Below are 16,370 nucleotides of genomic sequence, written 5' to 3'. Positions count from 1 at the left end.
TCCTGCATCCCGTCTCTGGAAGGCCGTAGGAAAGCTCAGACCTTGTCCTCGTGTAAATTGAAAAGGCAACATCAATTCCCACAGAGGCTAGCAATGGAAAACAAAAGTTCTGATGGTGCCTATGTCCAGAGCTTCCCAGACCCTGGTGTTTGGCATGCAGTTGTGTAACTTCTGCATGCCAAGAGCTTCTTTGGGAGTAGCTTTTACCGGTTGGATGTTGGAAGAGCTACTGTGGTAGTTAGGAGGAAGGTGTTCTTAGCAGGACTTCAGACCCCTCTCGTAAGAAACCACACAATCCTGGGGGTGGGAAGAGAAGGAAGATGAGATTGTGAACAATCTTGTCCAAGAGATGGAAGTGTCTGGAGGAACACCAGTGGAAAGAGGGGTTTGCTTGGCACCCCACTTGGGTGTGGAAAGCGAAATGGGCTTGATCCTTGAGATTCAAAGCATGGCAAACCAAGTGGAGCCTCTTCCTCTCCCTCCCTTTGGATCCTACCAGAGAACACCTTTTCAATGTTTTCAGAATGCACTTGAGAGATGGAGGGTTGGGCAGTCGCCCCATAGAATGGTATTCAGATTTGTTTTACTTGGAGCAGACCTGTTTAAATTAATGGGTCTAACCTAGTCATGTTCTTTAATTTCAGTGGATCTATTCTAAAACTTAGTTGAATGCTACCCATGGAGTCTTCCATGTGTGGACTTTTTCTACTGGGTCATCTGTCTGTCTCCTGTTGCTGCTTAAAAAAAAAAGAGGCCTTTTGCTCTAGTTAGGACTAGCAGGAGACAGAGTTGGCTACTGACGACTGGAGCGGAGGTCTAGAGGAATTTGTGATGTAGTAACTTTTGAGTGAAGTGCAGTTGAGTTGTGCTACAAACAAGCTGTAGCCAGGTGGTTGTACCTCTCGGCTCCTTTCCAGAGTTGGGGTATCTTGGGTGTGAGTTCTCCCATCCAGACACTTCAATACATTTGTCATCTACCTCCTAAAAAGAGACCTGCTGCCACATTCTTCCTTCCCCAGCAGATTCCTCTGCAAAGACATTTAGTGGCTGATCATCTCTGTCTAGCCAGTGGCGAAAAGCTAGCTTTGCAGTTACCCACTGGGAGCGGTTCATGGGTAGACATCATTTCCCTTTATCCTGTATAACTGAAGGCACTACTTCCCCCTCCCAACGGTTATTGCAAGAATCTATTATCTATTGCCAAGCTTCTGACTTCTCCAGTATTTCTGGGAGGGAGGGGGCAATGTGTCAGAACAGTAGTGGCTCATGGGACAGAATGGACCCTTCTTGTTTCTTGAGAAGGTGCTGTTAAGGCGCGATCTCATCATGGCAGTGGTTAATTCTCCCGGAGGGCCAAGTGAGGGATGGAATTGGCCACAGAGCTCTCCCTCCCCCTGAAATGAAGAGTGCAACTGTGGCCACCTGAAGGGACAGAGTCTGTATGTAGTGAAGGACAAGCACTTTGGAAGCTGAGCAAGTCTTCCCAGGGCTTGACATGAGAAGCATGTTAAGACTTTCTGATCTTCTGCTGGAAACCATTTGTTTGATTGGGGTCCTCCTTGGGCGTACCTCCCTGCCAGGCCCAGCATTTTTGCTTCCCTGCTTTCATTCTCATCCTCCCTCCCCATCACCACCACCACCACCACCTCCTCCTCCTCCTCCTCCTCCTGGGTTGCCCTGTCCTCACTACGGGACTCTGTCCAACTTCTACTTGGTAGCTGAGCCTTATCTGTCTAGTTCTGTGCTAGACGCCTAAAGATTGTAGCATGCTTATCCATGCCAGGGCCTGAAGGACTGGCAGACCACAAACCTCCTTACAGTATTCACTGTGGGTAATTTATTTAACTAGCGAATGTAGAATTAAAATAATTTAAAAGAAAACTAACGGTTTGTTTGCAAGATGGTATGTCCGTTGTACTTGGCCTGATTTTTCATTATTTGTGTTCCTGTTGATCTTTTCTTCTTTTTTGTGGAGAAAGAAAGAGAGAGGGTGGGGTTCTCTGTTGGACCTTGGAATCCAGCTGGAAGCTCCGGCTTGAAACCAGAAGAAAGTGGGAAGGGCAGGGTCAGTCTCCAGGCACTTGTATAATGAAAGGCTGCCACCTCTGTCATCACACCCCCCCTCCACCTCTCCACCCTGCAGGCTGGCTAAGGAGACGTGGGACAAGGGCCACAGCAGGGGGCTGCAGCCGCTCCAGCATCACAGCTTTGGGGGCACCTGGCCATAAGCTTCCGCCGCTGCCGCCCGTCCCACCTTGTGTCTTCCCCATTTTTGCGAGCGCTACACATGATACCGAAATGGCTTTTAAAAAATGAGGGATGGTTTTAAATGTTGTTGGGAATGATTTCTTTTGTTCCTTTTTCTGGTCTGCGTTTGTTTGAAGTTTCTGTATGTAATGTAGTTTAAACAAAACAAAAAAAAAAAGTATTGCCAACCCATGGCTGTCTGCGTATGTGTGTGTGCTTGACCCAAGCGTGGCTTCTTTACCAAGGCGGAACCAAACTCTGGACTGGGGTGAGCATGGTCCCATCCAAAGGGGGAACAGGGGCCTGTGCTTATTGCATGTGGCGTGCAGCTCATATTCCGAAGCTGAACCACAATCAGGAAAAGCTCTAGCTATTTGGAAATCGATTTTCTGAACTCCTGCTCACTGAAAAGACTGGCGGTGTGAGCAGAATGTTAGACCACAGTTGTCCACACCAAGCGGGCAGCAGTTTCTGCAGCAAATCCCCCAGAGGCCTGTTTCTCTCCCCCACCCCACGCTACTCCACCCCAAACGCTTCACCTTCAGCGCCTCAATATTTTGTCTCAAGTATTTCAGTGTTTTCAGCACAAAAGTAGCCAGCATCCTTTTACCCCTTCCTCTTTCATTTGCATCATTAAAATTTATACAAGGAAGGGTTGTGTGCTCTGCCAAATGCCCTGCTTCTGCCCCCTATAATGGAGGGTGCCTTCATGTAGAGAGGGATGCAGTAGTCTAGCCAGGCGGTTGCAAACCCACTGCAGCAAGAGAGGCTGTGTGCGCATGGGCAAGCAGGTGTGTGCTGGCCGTGCCCATGGCTGGCATGCAACCCACTGTCCATGTGAGTTCTGTAAGTCTTGATCTTGCTGTGGCCCCAGGGCTTTGGCTTGGGTTGTGTCAACGCTCTTCCACTTGAAATTCATGAAATTCCACTGTGTGTGGCCCCTTAAAAAAAACGTCGCTGTGTATCCTACTAGGCAACTGTCCTGCCTGAAATAATAAAGTAATCGTGTGCAGTGGCTCTAGCTCAAGAGATGCAGTTAGCTCCTTTGCCAAACTTTATGAAGCAACAGGTTGTTTTAACTTGAGTAGAAGGCAGTGACCCTGCTCAAAGTTGCAGACTATTTATTTATTAAATTTGTATGCCGCCCTTCATCTGCAGATCTCAGAGCGGTTCGCAACATAAAAATACAATATAAAAGCACAAAAAATGTGATGAAAACAATAAGCCCCTTATCCCCCAGACTACCCCTGGGCACTGTAAATAGACTGCAACCGACTCTCCTTCCTTTTTATCTTCAGTAGCTGAGCTTTTCCAGCGGCTGAACTGTTTGGAGCAAAGATTTCAAAGAGGGAGGAATGGGCAAGGCAAGGAGGATAACCTTTTGAGAAAGTGCTTTGGCTCTTTGCTGCAGAGGTTTTGTCCCAGCCAACATCACACCAGGGCATTCCTCTGCATCTGCACGCTTCCCCAGACGGATGCACTTGATCCCCTGCCGACAAATTCTTGCACAAACCATATTGTATAACATTACACACGGGTTTCATGGGGACGAATGCTTAGAGCTGCTATACCAGCTCTTCAGCACGTGAAGATGCCCCGTACTGAGTCCGCTCACTCCTGGATTCGCAGTGACACTTTGCTGGAGCTTCTGCCCAGTATCTGTTTTAACTAGAGACCTTGGGCTCCTCAGGGTGCCAGGCAGCGTGCTGTCCCCTCTACTCTTCCCTCCCTGCTTTGCCTTAAGCTGCCTTTTTAGAAAGGGGGGGGGGAGATGCACATGCACCTGCTTTGCACTGTCAGCGGCAGCACGACAGCTTCTGTCCTCAGATGTGTTGCAAAAAAACAAAGGCCTTTACTGCTGCAAGGTCACACACGTATAGAGAAGGATTGGGGCCTGGACGGCGGAATAGAGTAGCTTCCCTTCTTGCCATGTGCAATTCTTTCAAATAACAGGACAGTTTACAAGTGTGGCTGAAAGCGGCATGTTTGGGAGGAATTCTCACACTTGTGGATTTTCTCCTCTTAGAATCATAGAACTGTAATAATGATAATATTTATTATTTGTACCCCGCCCATCTGGCTGGATTTCCCCAGCCACTCTGGGCGGCTTCCAACAGAAATCGAATACAAAAATATCACACATTAAAAACTCCCCTAAAACCCTGTAGAGTTGGAAGGGTCCCCAGGGGTCATCTAGTCCAACCCCTGCAATGCAGGAATTGATTCTGCATTAATTCAGGGTCTGAACATCCCCTGGCCAGTGTTCATCAAGTCGTTCAGTCATGTCCGACTCTTCATGACCCCATGGACCAGGGCATGCCTATATATATATATACATATAGTTCATCAATATATATATACATAAAGATAAAGGGACCCCTGACCATCAGGTCCAGTCGCGGACGACTCTGGGGTTGCGCCGCTCATCTCGCTTTACTGGCTGAGGGATCCGGCGTACAGCTTCCGGGTCATGTGGCCAGCATGACTAAGCCGCTTCTGGCGAACCAGAGCAGCGCACGGAAACGCCGTTTTTTTTTAATGGCCCAGACTCAAGGTGGGTGGTTTGAAATCTTGGGAAGGGAACACATAAGGATGATGGGCAGCAAATATTTGTATTCAAACTTACCGTTTCACACAAACCAGATGCCCTGTTAGTGGAAAGAACTATGCTTGGTTATCCCAAGCTCACTCAAATTGCTCGCCTTCAACTTTTTGGAGGTTGAAAGGGAAGTGCAGCGAATAGAGTCGCCTAGCAAGACTCTTCTCTCCCCCTCTGGGGGGGTGAATGAAGCTCACTGAGCAGAAGTGCCCAGCCAGGATATTGGGAATAATGCATGGAGGGTTCTGAGGGGAGATGCATCAGGAGAGCAAGCCTCTTGGCAATAAGCAACTATCTTACTTTTAAAAGACATCTGAAGGCAGCCATGTTTAGGGAAGCTTTTAATGTTTAACAGATTATTGTATTTTAATATTTTGTTAGAAGCCGCCCAGAGATTCTGGGGAAACCCAGCCAGATGGGCGGGGTATAAATAATAATAATAATAATAATAATAATAATAATAATAATAATTTATTATTATTATTATTATTAGCGTCAACTTGGAAGGTTGGTGCCAGACAAGAAACAACATTGGGCTACTCAATAGACCACTGCTGACTTGAGTCAAGGCAGCTGCTTCTAGGATGTATGGCACCTGGTGTAGATCACTTTCAAACACATGCAGAGAACAAGCGGGACCTGCAAAAACAGGGTTGGACTAGATGACATTTTGGGTCCCTTCCACAACACTGAGCAAGAAGTGCCTTAAAACGGCCAATTCAACCTTTCCTGCTTTTTGTTTTCCATCCTGCTCTCGGCATTCTGTGGCTTCTGGGGACCACTAAGCAGGTTCTTTTCTAATTGAGCTTTTTTATTTTTTATTTTTAAAAGTGGGAAAGGGATACCCCTCTTTTGGGTTTTTTTTAAGTGATTTGTCTGCATCCCTCAGAATTCACCTGGGTAGCCCCACACTCTTGTTTGTACTCAGCCACCTGAGTTTGCCATTACGTAGAGGGAACCACAATGGTGCCTGCCATCTGTGAGACCTCAAGAGTCCCCAAAGACAGTAGTACCTAGAGAAGTGATTGAAAATTTGTTTTTTTTTAAAAAAGAATTTATTAGATTTCCAAAAAGACAAAAATGACAGAAAAACAATACAAACAAATACAAAAGTATAAAAAAGAAAAATATATATATAAAAAACAAAAACAGCCATCAGATATCTTAATCTTATTCTATATCTTCTTTGGGGGGGACTTTGTAACTATTTTCCAATCATTCACCTTAACTCTTCAGATTCAAATATCATCCTATCTTATCACTATAAACTTACTTATATATTCATAACTTCAATTACAAACAACAAAATCTTAACTTCTTATTTACTATTCTATTCTAACATTGCATAGCTATCACCTATTATATTCTCTGATTTCACTTCCAAAAACCAACTTTTCACGATTTTTCAAATAATCAGAAGTGATTGAAAATTTGGAGAGGGAGGTTACAGTGCGATGGTTAGACCTGTTTGTATGTCTCTACACATTCAGCCCACCAGAACCTTTGTTAACTAACCTTATGCTAAAAGAGAACAGAGTTGCAATGGTTCAAGTTTTCCATGCTGCCGTAACCAGACACGATCAGGTAACAGGTATGTGGCATTCATTTGCTGCTCAGCTGTTTCTGGAAACCGCATAGGAACTGTCCAGCATTCACCAGATTCCACTAACTAATTCTGCATTAGGTGAAGGAGGCATTTCCTGAATCTGCTGCCTGTCAGTTTCATTGGATAGCCTCTATTTTGAATTGCGTGTGAGTGAGTGACAGAATGAAAGGGAACAACCCTTTCTATTTTGCAGAGAAGCCATTTTGGCAAGAAGGTGGAATATAACATTAACAACATTCCCTAACCTTCATAATTTTAGCATCTCTGCATCACAATCCTACGCCTAAACAAAATAAAAAATAAATCCTTCCAGTAGCACCTTAGAGACCAACTAAGTTTGTTCTTGGTATGAGCTTTCGTGTGCATGCACACTTCTTCAGATGCACACGAAACCTCATACAAATAACAAACTTAGTTGGTCTCTAAGGTGCTACTGGAAGGATTTTTTTTATTTTGTTTTGACTATGGCAGAGCAACACGGCTACCTACCTGTAACATCCTACGCTTGTTCACTAGTCCACCCCAGTTCAGTAAGGCTTTTAAGCAGGTGAATATGTGCAGGTTTCTAACCTAGGTTCCCTTCACCTCCTTTTCTCCAAACGAAACACCCCAACCTCTATAGCTTTCTCCCTTAGGAAAGGGGCTTTATGGCCTTGATAAATGCAGGCTGTAATTGTATGCACACTGATGTGGGAGTAATCTGAGCACAGTGGGACTTCTGAATAAACATCGATAAAGGTGGATTGAGTGATGGATCTGCAGCCCTGACTACCTGGCATACCTCTGCATGAAGCCTTTATTTACATAGCTCAAGGCTGGCAATGGTTCCATTATCTCACTGGGTGCAGTCCAGTCCGGCCACAGCAAAGCATACTGAGTTGCCACCAGTCTAGATGGCTATAAAAGAGGATTAGACAAATTTATGAAGTAGAGAGCCGTCAATGGCTACCAACCAGGATTATTATTATTATTACTATTATTAAGGAGAAGGGGACGACAGAGGATGAGATGGTTGGACAGTGTTCTCGAAGTTACCAACCTGAGTTTGACCAAACTGCAGGAGGCAGTGGAAGACAGGAATGCCTGGCGTGCTCTGGTCCATGAGGTCACAAAGAGTCGGACACAACTAAACAACAACAATTATTATTATTATTTATTACAGTTTATTAAATTTGTCCGTAGTACTTTGTCCGTAGATCTCAGGGCAGTTCATAACTAAAAACTGCAGTATAAAGACGCAAAATACATAATAGAAATAAGAACACAAACCTGGCTCGGTTCTGCCTCCACAGCTGGAATTAGCAATGCTTCTGAATCTCAGTTGATGGAAGCCACAGGAGGGGAGAGGGCTCGATTTCAGATCCTGGGTTTCTGATTGGCCACTGCGCATGCTCCATTGCGCTTGCTCAGCAGTGCTTGATAGAAGACTACATGTCCCAGCATGCTCTTGAGAGGCTCCCAACTGTTTCTCCGAGCAAAAGGGCAGCGCAATAAGGCGGAAGCGGGGTAGCTGTCCTTGTAGAGCAGGCTAGAGCTGGATCTGCCTTTGCTACTCATCTAACTCCACCTTTTGCAAAGTTATTAAAAGGGTGTTTTCCCAGCTGTGCTCCATCTCTCTCCCCGCCGCCTGCTGGAATTCCAAGGAAATGTAACCAAGGAAACCCCCTGCGCTGCAAAAACAGGAAACACGCGGCTAATAATGGAGTAACAAAATATTTGCAACATGTATTATTTCACAACTCTTAAACAGAAAATATATACTGGAGTCAAAGAGGCAAATAAGCCTTCCAACAGTCACAATCCTGTAACCGTGCGACAATGGATCATGCTCCAAAACGGAGGCAGTTCTACCGGATGACGAACTGTTTCAATAGCTCTAGTGTAGCCCTGTTGGTCTGTCGTAGTCGAAACAAAATAAAAATATATATATTTCTTTTTTCTTATTATTCTTCAGATACCCGAAGAAGTGTGCATGCACACGAAAGCTCGTACCAAGAACAAACTTACTTGGTCTCTAAGGTGCTACTGGAAGGAATTTTTTTTAAATTTTGTTTCAATAGCGACTCTTCATCTTCAGCAGTTAAATAGTCTCAACAGGTACTATTAATAATAATAATAATAATTTATTATTTGTACCCCGCCCATCTGGCCGGGTCTCCCCAGCCACTCTGGGCGGCTTCCACCAAACATTAAAATACATTTAAAATATCACAGTTTAAAAACTTCCCTAAACAGGGCTGCCTTCAGGAATTTTCTGAATGTCAGGTAGTTGTTTATTCCCTTGACTTCTGATGGGAGGGCGTTCCACAGGGCGGGCGCCACTACCGAGACCAACTGCTGAAGACCAACTATTGGGACCAACTGCTGAAGATCCAGTAGGCAGCATAGGATCAGCATTCACTAGGAAGTGTAGCAAACTGAGAAACAGACCGGCTGCTCCCCAGTCCCCCGAGGTGTTTTCTGGTTGAGCGGGGATCTAACCACTGGGCCCTTCTGCCATGCTGGGAGTCTGCTTCCTTTCTCCCCACCAGCCAAGTCCCGGGGGCGGGCGAGAGAGAGAGAGAGAGGGAGGGAGAGGCGTCCTTGAAGCACCCCGAGGGGGCGGAGCCAGCAGGAGCAGCGGACCGGACCCCGCCTCTTCTGGGCGGGGCCGAAGGGGAGGAGGAGGAGGAGGGCGGCGCGCAGTTGGACGGCGCTCAGCCAATGGGAGCGCGCCAGGGCCCGGCCAATGAGGGGAGGCCTCCGGGCGAGCGGGAGTTTGGCGCGGAAGGGAAGAGAGCGGCGGCGGCGGCGGCCATGGGGGGGGCGAGGGATCGAGAGATCCGCCGTGAGTGGGGGGGAGAGGGGGAGGGGGCAACTCAGGGGCCCCGGGGGGGTCTTCACACCCCCATAAAATATTCGAGACCCCCCCCCAGTTGATGGGCATTGGGGGGGGTGCGACGCGTCATGGGATCGATTATGCGGGGCGGGGCTTAACTGGAAATCCCCCCCCTTTTATTCAAGTTGGCCCCCCTGCCTGGAGGGGTGGGGGGGAGGGAGTTGGGGGAGGGGGCGTCCCGGGGAGAGGGGGAGAGGCCAACTCAGGGGGCCCATGGGGGGGTCTTCGCCCCCCCATAAAATGTTCGAGGACACTCCCCTCCCAAGTTGATGGGCATTTCCATTTAAGTGGGGGGGGGGCACCGCGTCATGTGATTGATTATGCGGGGCTTAACTGGAACCCCCCTATTTTATTCGAGTTGGCACCCCTGCCTAGAGGGGTTAGGGGAGGGAGAGAGTTACCTGGGGGGCAGTTGAGGGGAGGGTTAGGTTGGGTTACGTGGGGGGAGGAGAAGTGGGAGCTTGGATAACTTATTCAACTCATTTTTAAGTCGGGGAGACCACCTTTTGTGTTGTTCAGTCGTTCAGTCGTGTCCGACTCTTCGTGACCCCATGGACCAGAGCACGCCAGGCACGCCTATCCTTCACTGCCTCTCGCAGTTTGGCCAAACTCATGTTAGTAGCTTCGAGAACACTGTCCAACCATCTCATCCTCTGTCGTCCCCTTCTCCTTGTGCCCTCCATCTTTCCCAATATCAGGGTCTTTTCCAGGGAGTCTTCTCTTCTCATGAGGTGGCCAAAGTACTGGAGCCTCAACTTCAGGATCTGTCCTTCTAGTGAGCACTCAGGGCTGATTTCTTTGAGAATGGATAGGTTTGATCTTCTTGCAGTCCATGGGACTCTCAAGAGTCTCCTCCAGCACCATAATTCAAAAGCATCAATTCTTCGGCGATCAGCCTTCTTTATGGTCCAGCTCTCACTTCCGTACATTACTACTGGGAAAACCATAGCTTTAACTATACGGACCTTTGTCGGCAAGGTGATGTCTTTGCTTGTTAAGATGCTGTCTAGGTTTGTCATTGCTTTTCTCCCAAGAAGCAGGCGTCTTCTAATTTCGTGACTGCTGTCACCATCTGCAGTGATCATGGAACCCAAGAAAGTGAAATCTCTCACTGCCTCCATTTCTTCCCCTTCTATTTGCCAGGAGGTGATGGGACCAGTGGCCATGATCTTAGTTTTTTTGATGTTGAGCTTCAGACCATATTTTGCGCTCTCTTCTTTCACCCTCATTAAAAGGTTCTTTAATTCTTCCTCACTTTCTGCCATCAAGGTAATATCATCAGCATATCTGAGGTTGTTGATATTTTTTCCGGCAATCTTAATTCCGGTTGGGGATTCATCCAGTCCAGCCTTTCGCATGATGTATTCTGCATATAAGTTAAATAAGCAGGGAGACAATATACAGCCTTGTCGTACTCCTTTCCCAATTTTGAACCAATCAGTTGTTCCATATCCAGTTCTAACTGTAGCTTCTTGTCCCACATAGAGATTTCTCAGGAGGCAAATGAGGTGATCCGGCACTCCCATTTCTTTAAGAACTTGCCATAGTTTGCTGTGGTCGACACAGTCAAATGCTTTTGCATAGTCAATGAAGCAGAAGTAGATGTTTTTCTGGAACTCTCTGGCTTTCTCCATAATCCAGCGCATGTTTGCAATTTGGTCTCTGGTTCCTCTGCCCCTTCGAAATCCAGCTTGCACTTCTGGGAGTTCTCGGTCCACATACTGCTTAAGCCTGCCTTGTAGAATTTTAAGCATAACCTTACTAGCGTGTGAAATGAGTGCAATTGTGCGGTAGTTGGAGCATTCTTTGGCACTGCCCTTCTTTGGGATTGGGATGTAGACTGATCTCCAATCCTCTGGCCACTGCTGAGTTTTCCAAACTTGCTGGCATATTGAGTGTAGCACCTTAACAGCATCCTCTTTTAAAATTTTAAATAGTTCAGCTGGAATATCATCACTTCCACTGGCCTTGTTGTTAGCAAGGCTTTCTAAGGCCCATTTGACTTCACTCTCCAGGATGTCTGGCTCAAGGTCAGCAACCACATTACCTGGGGTGTATGAGACCTCCATATCTTTCTGGTATAATTCCTCTGTGTATTCTTGCCACCTCTTCTTGATGTCTTCTGCTTCTGTTAGGTCCTTTCCACTTTTGTCCTTAATTGTGGTAATCTTTGTACGAAATGTTCCTTTCATATCTCCAATTTTCTTGAACAGATCTCTGGTTTTTCCCATTCTGTTATTTTCCTCTATTTCTTTGCATTGCTCGTTTAGAAAGGCCCTCTTGTCTCTCCTTGCTATTCTTTGGAAATCTGCATTCAATTTCCTGTATCTTTCACTATCTCCCTCGCATTTTGCTTGCCTTCTCTCGCCCGCTATTTTTAAGGCCTCATTGGACAGCCACTTTGCTTTCTTGCATTTCTTTTTCATTGGGATGGTTTTCGTTGCTGCCTCCTGTATAATGTTACGAGCCTCCATCCACAGTTCTTCAGGCACTCTATCCACCAAATCTAAGTCTTTACAGCATTGGACTTTCCTTTCGCTTCCAGGCATATCCGCAACTGAGTGTCCTTTCGGCTTTGGCCCAGCCGCTTCATCAGCTTTGGATCTACTTGTACTTGTCCTCCGCTCTTCCCCAGTAGCATGTTGGACGCCTTCCGACCTGAGGGGCTCATCTTCCAGCGTCATATCTTTTATATGCCTGTTGTCTTTGTCCATGGAGTTTTCTTGGCAGGGATACTGGAGTGGGTTGCCAGTTCCTCCTCCAGGTGGATCACGTTTGGTCCAAACTCTCCACTATGACCTGTCCATCTTGGGTGGCCCTGCACGGCATAGCTCATAGCTTCCCTGAGTAATTCAAGCCCCTTCGCCACGACAAGGCAGTAATCCATGAAGGGGGAGACCACCTTAGCCCCCCCCTTCACCACCCTCTGTTTATCTGTTGGGGTATAATTATTTATTGCCTTCTCTCCCAGGAGCTCCAGGTTTGTACCTAGTTCCCCTCAGAGATCTCAAGGTGGCCTATATACGTCTGCCTCCTTTTCTCCTCACAACAACCCTGTGAGGAAGGGCTGAGCCCTGGTCTCTCTGTGGCCCCAGTCCTTGTTCAATCCCCACAACCACCTTGGGAGGTGTCAGGTGGTGACTGTGACCCAGGGTCACCCAGTGAGCTTTGTGGCCGAGTGGGGATTTGAACCCTGGTCTCCCAGCTCCTCGTCTGACACTCTGACCCCCACAACAACCCTGTGAGGAAAGTTAGGCTGAGAGGCGGGGACTGTGACCCAAGATCGCCCAGTGAACTTCGTGGCCAAGTGGGGATTTGAATCTCAGTCCCCCATGGGCAAAGGCCCACAGTCTACTACACTGACTCTCATTGTAGACCCGATGCGATACATAATAATACCAACAGCAGCGCTTGTTGTCATTAGCAGTAGTGATGTTGATAGTAATAGTCATTATAATTAACACAGTAAATATCCATGTTTTCTAACCGTGGGGACGAGACTGATGGGTCTTTTTCTGTCCTTCAGAGCTCCAGAAGGACAAGGAGAAAGCCCAGCGGAAGGGGGACCTGAAGGAGGAAGCAGCCCTCTGTAACCAGCTGGGAGGGATCTTGGCTCGTCATGGTGAGTGTCCTGTACAGGCTTCCAGATCCAGACGACTTCAAAATAGCTTTTTTTTAAAATAAGAATTTATTGGATTTTAATAATAATAAGCATACACAAAATACAAATACAAACACTACAAAAATACAAAACAAAATACACACCAACAAAACACTTATTTATCCATCCTTATCCTTTTTATAATCCTAGGTTTGGGACTTCCTCACGTCCTCTCTTCTGCGTTCATTTCTAATCTTCTTTAGTAACTTTGTAACCTTGTAAAATCTTCGTTCTTACACCTAATCTTAATCTTGCAATTATAGTCAACGTATCTTAAATCTTATTCTTATCAAACAAAACATCAAATTCCACATCACAACTTCTTATATCCTCTCTTAACTTAACTTTCTAATACTGTAGCCTATATTCCTTCTGATTCCAATTTCAGATATTAATAAATCACATCTTTAAACAGCTACTTTAAGGAGGTGCTGGTCCCTTAAGTTGCTCAGCTGAGTCGCAGGAGACTCCCGGCGCTCAGTTGAGCAAGCCCCAATCCTGCTCTGGCGCATCTAGCGGGGGGGGGGGGGGGCGCTGGTAAAATGTGTTTTTCTCCCTCCTCCACCACCTTGGTGCAATAGCCTGGCCCACCGCTGACCCTTCTGTCCTGGCAGGGCGCTTCGAGGAGGCGCTGGAGGAGCACCGGCAGGAGCTGCGTCTCCTGGAGAGTGTTGATGACGCCATCGGCTGTGCGGTGGCCCACCGGAAAATTGGGGAGTGCCTGGCTGAGCTGGAGAGTTATGAAGCAGCACTGAAGGTGCGAGGGCTGGAGGGGGCGGGAGCCCGGAGGAGGGTGGAAGATCTTTCCAGAGATGGCGGCTTTAAGCCACCCGGAAAATCACGTAAAGTGCTGCTTACTTCAAGAACTGCTTTGTAACTCTTATTTATAATCAAACTGTGCCAAAGATTTTTCACTTCAACAAACTACAAAGTATCCTAAGTTTGAGGTCCTGTTGGTCACAGTGATGCTATCTAGAGGTCTCTAGATCTGAACAGAAATCAGATAAAGTTATGTACGTATTTTGTGTTTTTATGCTGTATTTTTATGTTGTGAACCACCCTGAGATTTACAGATGAAGTTCAGTTTTAAAAATTAAAGCCCCCAAAAGGTTTTGCTCCGCAGTCACAAGACGTCTCGTCTGTATTTCATAACAGGGACCTTGCTATTGATAAGCCATAAACCATTGCAACAGTAAATCAATCCCTTTGCTGCGTTTCTTTGAGCTTCTTTCTTCCTGGATGCAGGCTAGAGAGGAGTGCATGAGTGTGTGTGTAGGAATTAAGCTACAGTACAAAGGTAACACGAGCATTAATGACTCCACCCACTTTGGCCTCTGGCCCTGCCCACCTAGCACGTGGCCCCCAGAAGGTTGTCCAGAAGGGAATGTGGCCCTTGGGTTGAAAAACATTCCCGTCTCCTTTGCGGCTTTGGAGGTGGGGGGCCTGGACCAGGAGAAGGAAAAGCAGAATTCTGAGGCCCACCCAGTTCTCTCGTGGGACTGGGGATGGATGCTGCCGGGGGACCTGCCCTTGACCCTCCCCTCTGTGTTCCTCTCCCCAGCACCAGCGGCGTCACCTGGATCTGGCCCGCTCCCTCTGCAACCCCATTGAGCAGCAGAGGGCCTGGGCCACCATTGGCCGCACGTACATGTTCATGGCGGAAAGCGACCCCTCGAGCGAGGCCCTGCAGGAGGCGGAGAAAGCCTTCATGAAGAGCCTGCAGGTGTTGGAGGAGCAGCTGGAAGGTACCTCTGGCGGAGGTGGGAAGGGAGCTGCAGCCAGGAGCTTGGTCCTGAGACTGCTGAGAATTCGGGCGTTCACGTTTGCCTTGGCGGATGCTGAAACAGTGCCCTGTGAGCTGAACGGAGGGCCACACTCCCGGCCCCTGGGAGGATTGGGTGCGGGTTGCGACCTGCAGGGGGGTAACGGCAGGCTGTGTCCTTCTCGCAGGGGAAGTGCCGCAGCGGGAGGCCAGCGAGATGAGGGCGCGACTCTACCTGAACCTGGGCCTGGTCTACGACAGCCTGAAGGATCCGGCCAAGCATGCCTACTACATCAAAAAGAGTATCTACATCTCTGAGTAAGGGCTCGGCCCTGTGGGGCTCTGTTGTTGTTCAGTTGTTCAGTCGTGTCCGCCTCTTCGTGACCCCATGGACCAGAGCACGCCAGGCACTCCTGTCTCCCACTGCCTCTCGCAGTTTGGCCAAACTCATGCCAGTCGCTTCAAGAACACTGTCCAACCATCTCATCCTCTGTCGTCCCCTTCTCCTTGTGCCCTCCATCTTTCCCAACATCAGGGTCTTTTCTAGGGAGTCTTCTCTTCTCATGAGGTGGCCAAAGTGACCTGGACTAGCAGTGGCCAACTGAGTGCCTATTATAGGAAACCCACAAGCAGGACAAGCTGGAGGCAGCGATGCTTCTGGATCCCAGTTGCTAGAAGCTACAGGAGGGGAGAGCGATATTGTGCTCTGGTCCTGCCTGCAGATTCCCCACAATGGGCATCTGGTGGGCCATTGTGAGAAGCTTGTTGTTGTTTAGTTGTTTAGTAATGTCCGACTCTTCGTGACCCCATGGACCAGAGCACACCAGGCACTCCTGTCTTCTACTGCCTCCCGCAGTTTGGTCAGACTCATGTTGGTAGCTTCGAGAACACTGTCCAACCATCTCATCCTCTGTCGTCCCCTTCTCCTTGTGCCCTCCATCTTTCCCAACATCAGGGTCTTTTCCAGGGAGTCTTCTCTTCTCCTGAGGTGGCCAAAGTACTGGAGCCTCAGCTTCAGAATCTGTCCTTCCAGTGAGCGCTCAGGGCTGATTTCCTTCAGAATGGAGAGGTTTGATCTTCTTGCAGTCCATGGGACTCTCGAGAGTCTCCTCCAGCTCCAGGGCTCTCCTCCTCCCCCTGATCTTTATGTAGGGCCCTGTCATGTGGGCTGTTTGCAGAGCCGTGCAACGTGCAGCTAAACTATGGAACTTCCTCCTGCAGTGAGGGCTGGGTGGCTTTAAAAGAGGAATGGGGAAATTTGCGGAGGAGAGAACTATAAAGTCAGCTCTGCCTCCAAAGTTGGGGGGCAGCAGCGCTTCTGAGCACCAGCCGCTGGCAGCCACAGGAGGGGAGAGGGCTCTTGTGTTCAGATCTTGCCTGCAGGTTTCCCAAAGGGTTGGCCCCTGTGAGAGCAGGATGCTGGCCTAGATGGGACATTGGCCTGATCCAGCAGGCTCTTACGTTCCTAATGCTGGATTGGAAAACTTTCCTCTCGGTGTATATTTATTGGACGTCCGTTTTCTCTGCCAAACACCAGCCCTGCTGATTTCACAATCTGTGAATGTCTTTCCTCCTAGCTAAGAGGAGTTGGAACTGATTGGCTACACGCTGGTAATC

At 47.9% G+C, this 16,370-nt stretch overlaps 1 protein-coding gene across 1 annotated transcript in view; it reads left to right on the top strand.

The window, feature by feature from the left end:
• Positions 1-9,148: 9,148 nt before the first annotated feature.
• TONSL (tonsoku like, DNA repair protein) overlaps positions 9,149-16,370 on the top strand; it is a 37,255-nt gene continuing 30,033 nt past the window's right edge. The window contains exons 1-5 of the mRNA XM_033155982.1: positions 9,149-9,279; positions 12,857-12,952; positions 13,606-13,748; positions 14,553-14,736; positions 14,942-15,071. Of these exons, the coding sequence (XP_033011873.1) occupies positions 9,156-9,279; positions 12,857-12,952; positions 13,606-13,748; positions 14,553-14,736; positions 14,942-15,071 (677 nt within the window). The 5' untranslated portion in view covers positions 9,149-9,155. The remainder of the gene's footprint in view (positions 9,280-12,856; positions 12,953-13,605; positions 13,749-14,552; positions 14,737-14,941; positions 15,072-16,370) is intronic.

This window comes from Lacerta agilis, chromosome 7, assembly GCF_009819535.1.
Source record: "Lacerta agilis isolate rLacAgi1 chromosome 7, rLacAgi1.pri, whole genome shotgun sequence".
NCBI lineage: Eukaryota > Metazoa > Chordata > Lepidosauria > Squamata > Lacertidae > Lacerta > Lacerta agilis.
This window is presented reverse-complemented; position numbering and strand designations above follow the sequence as displayed.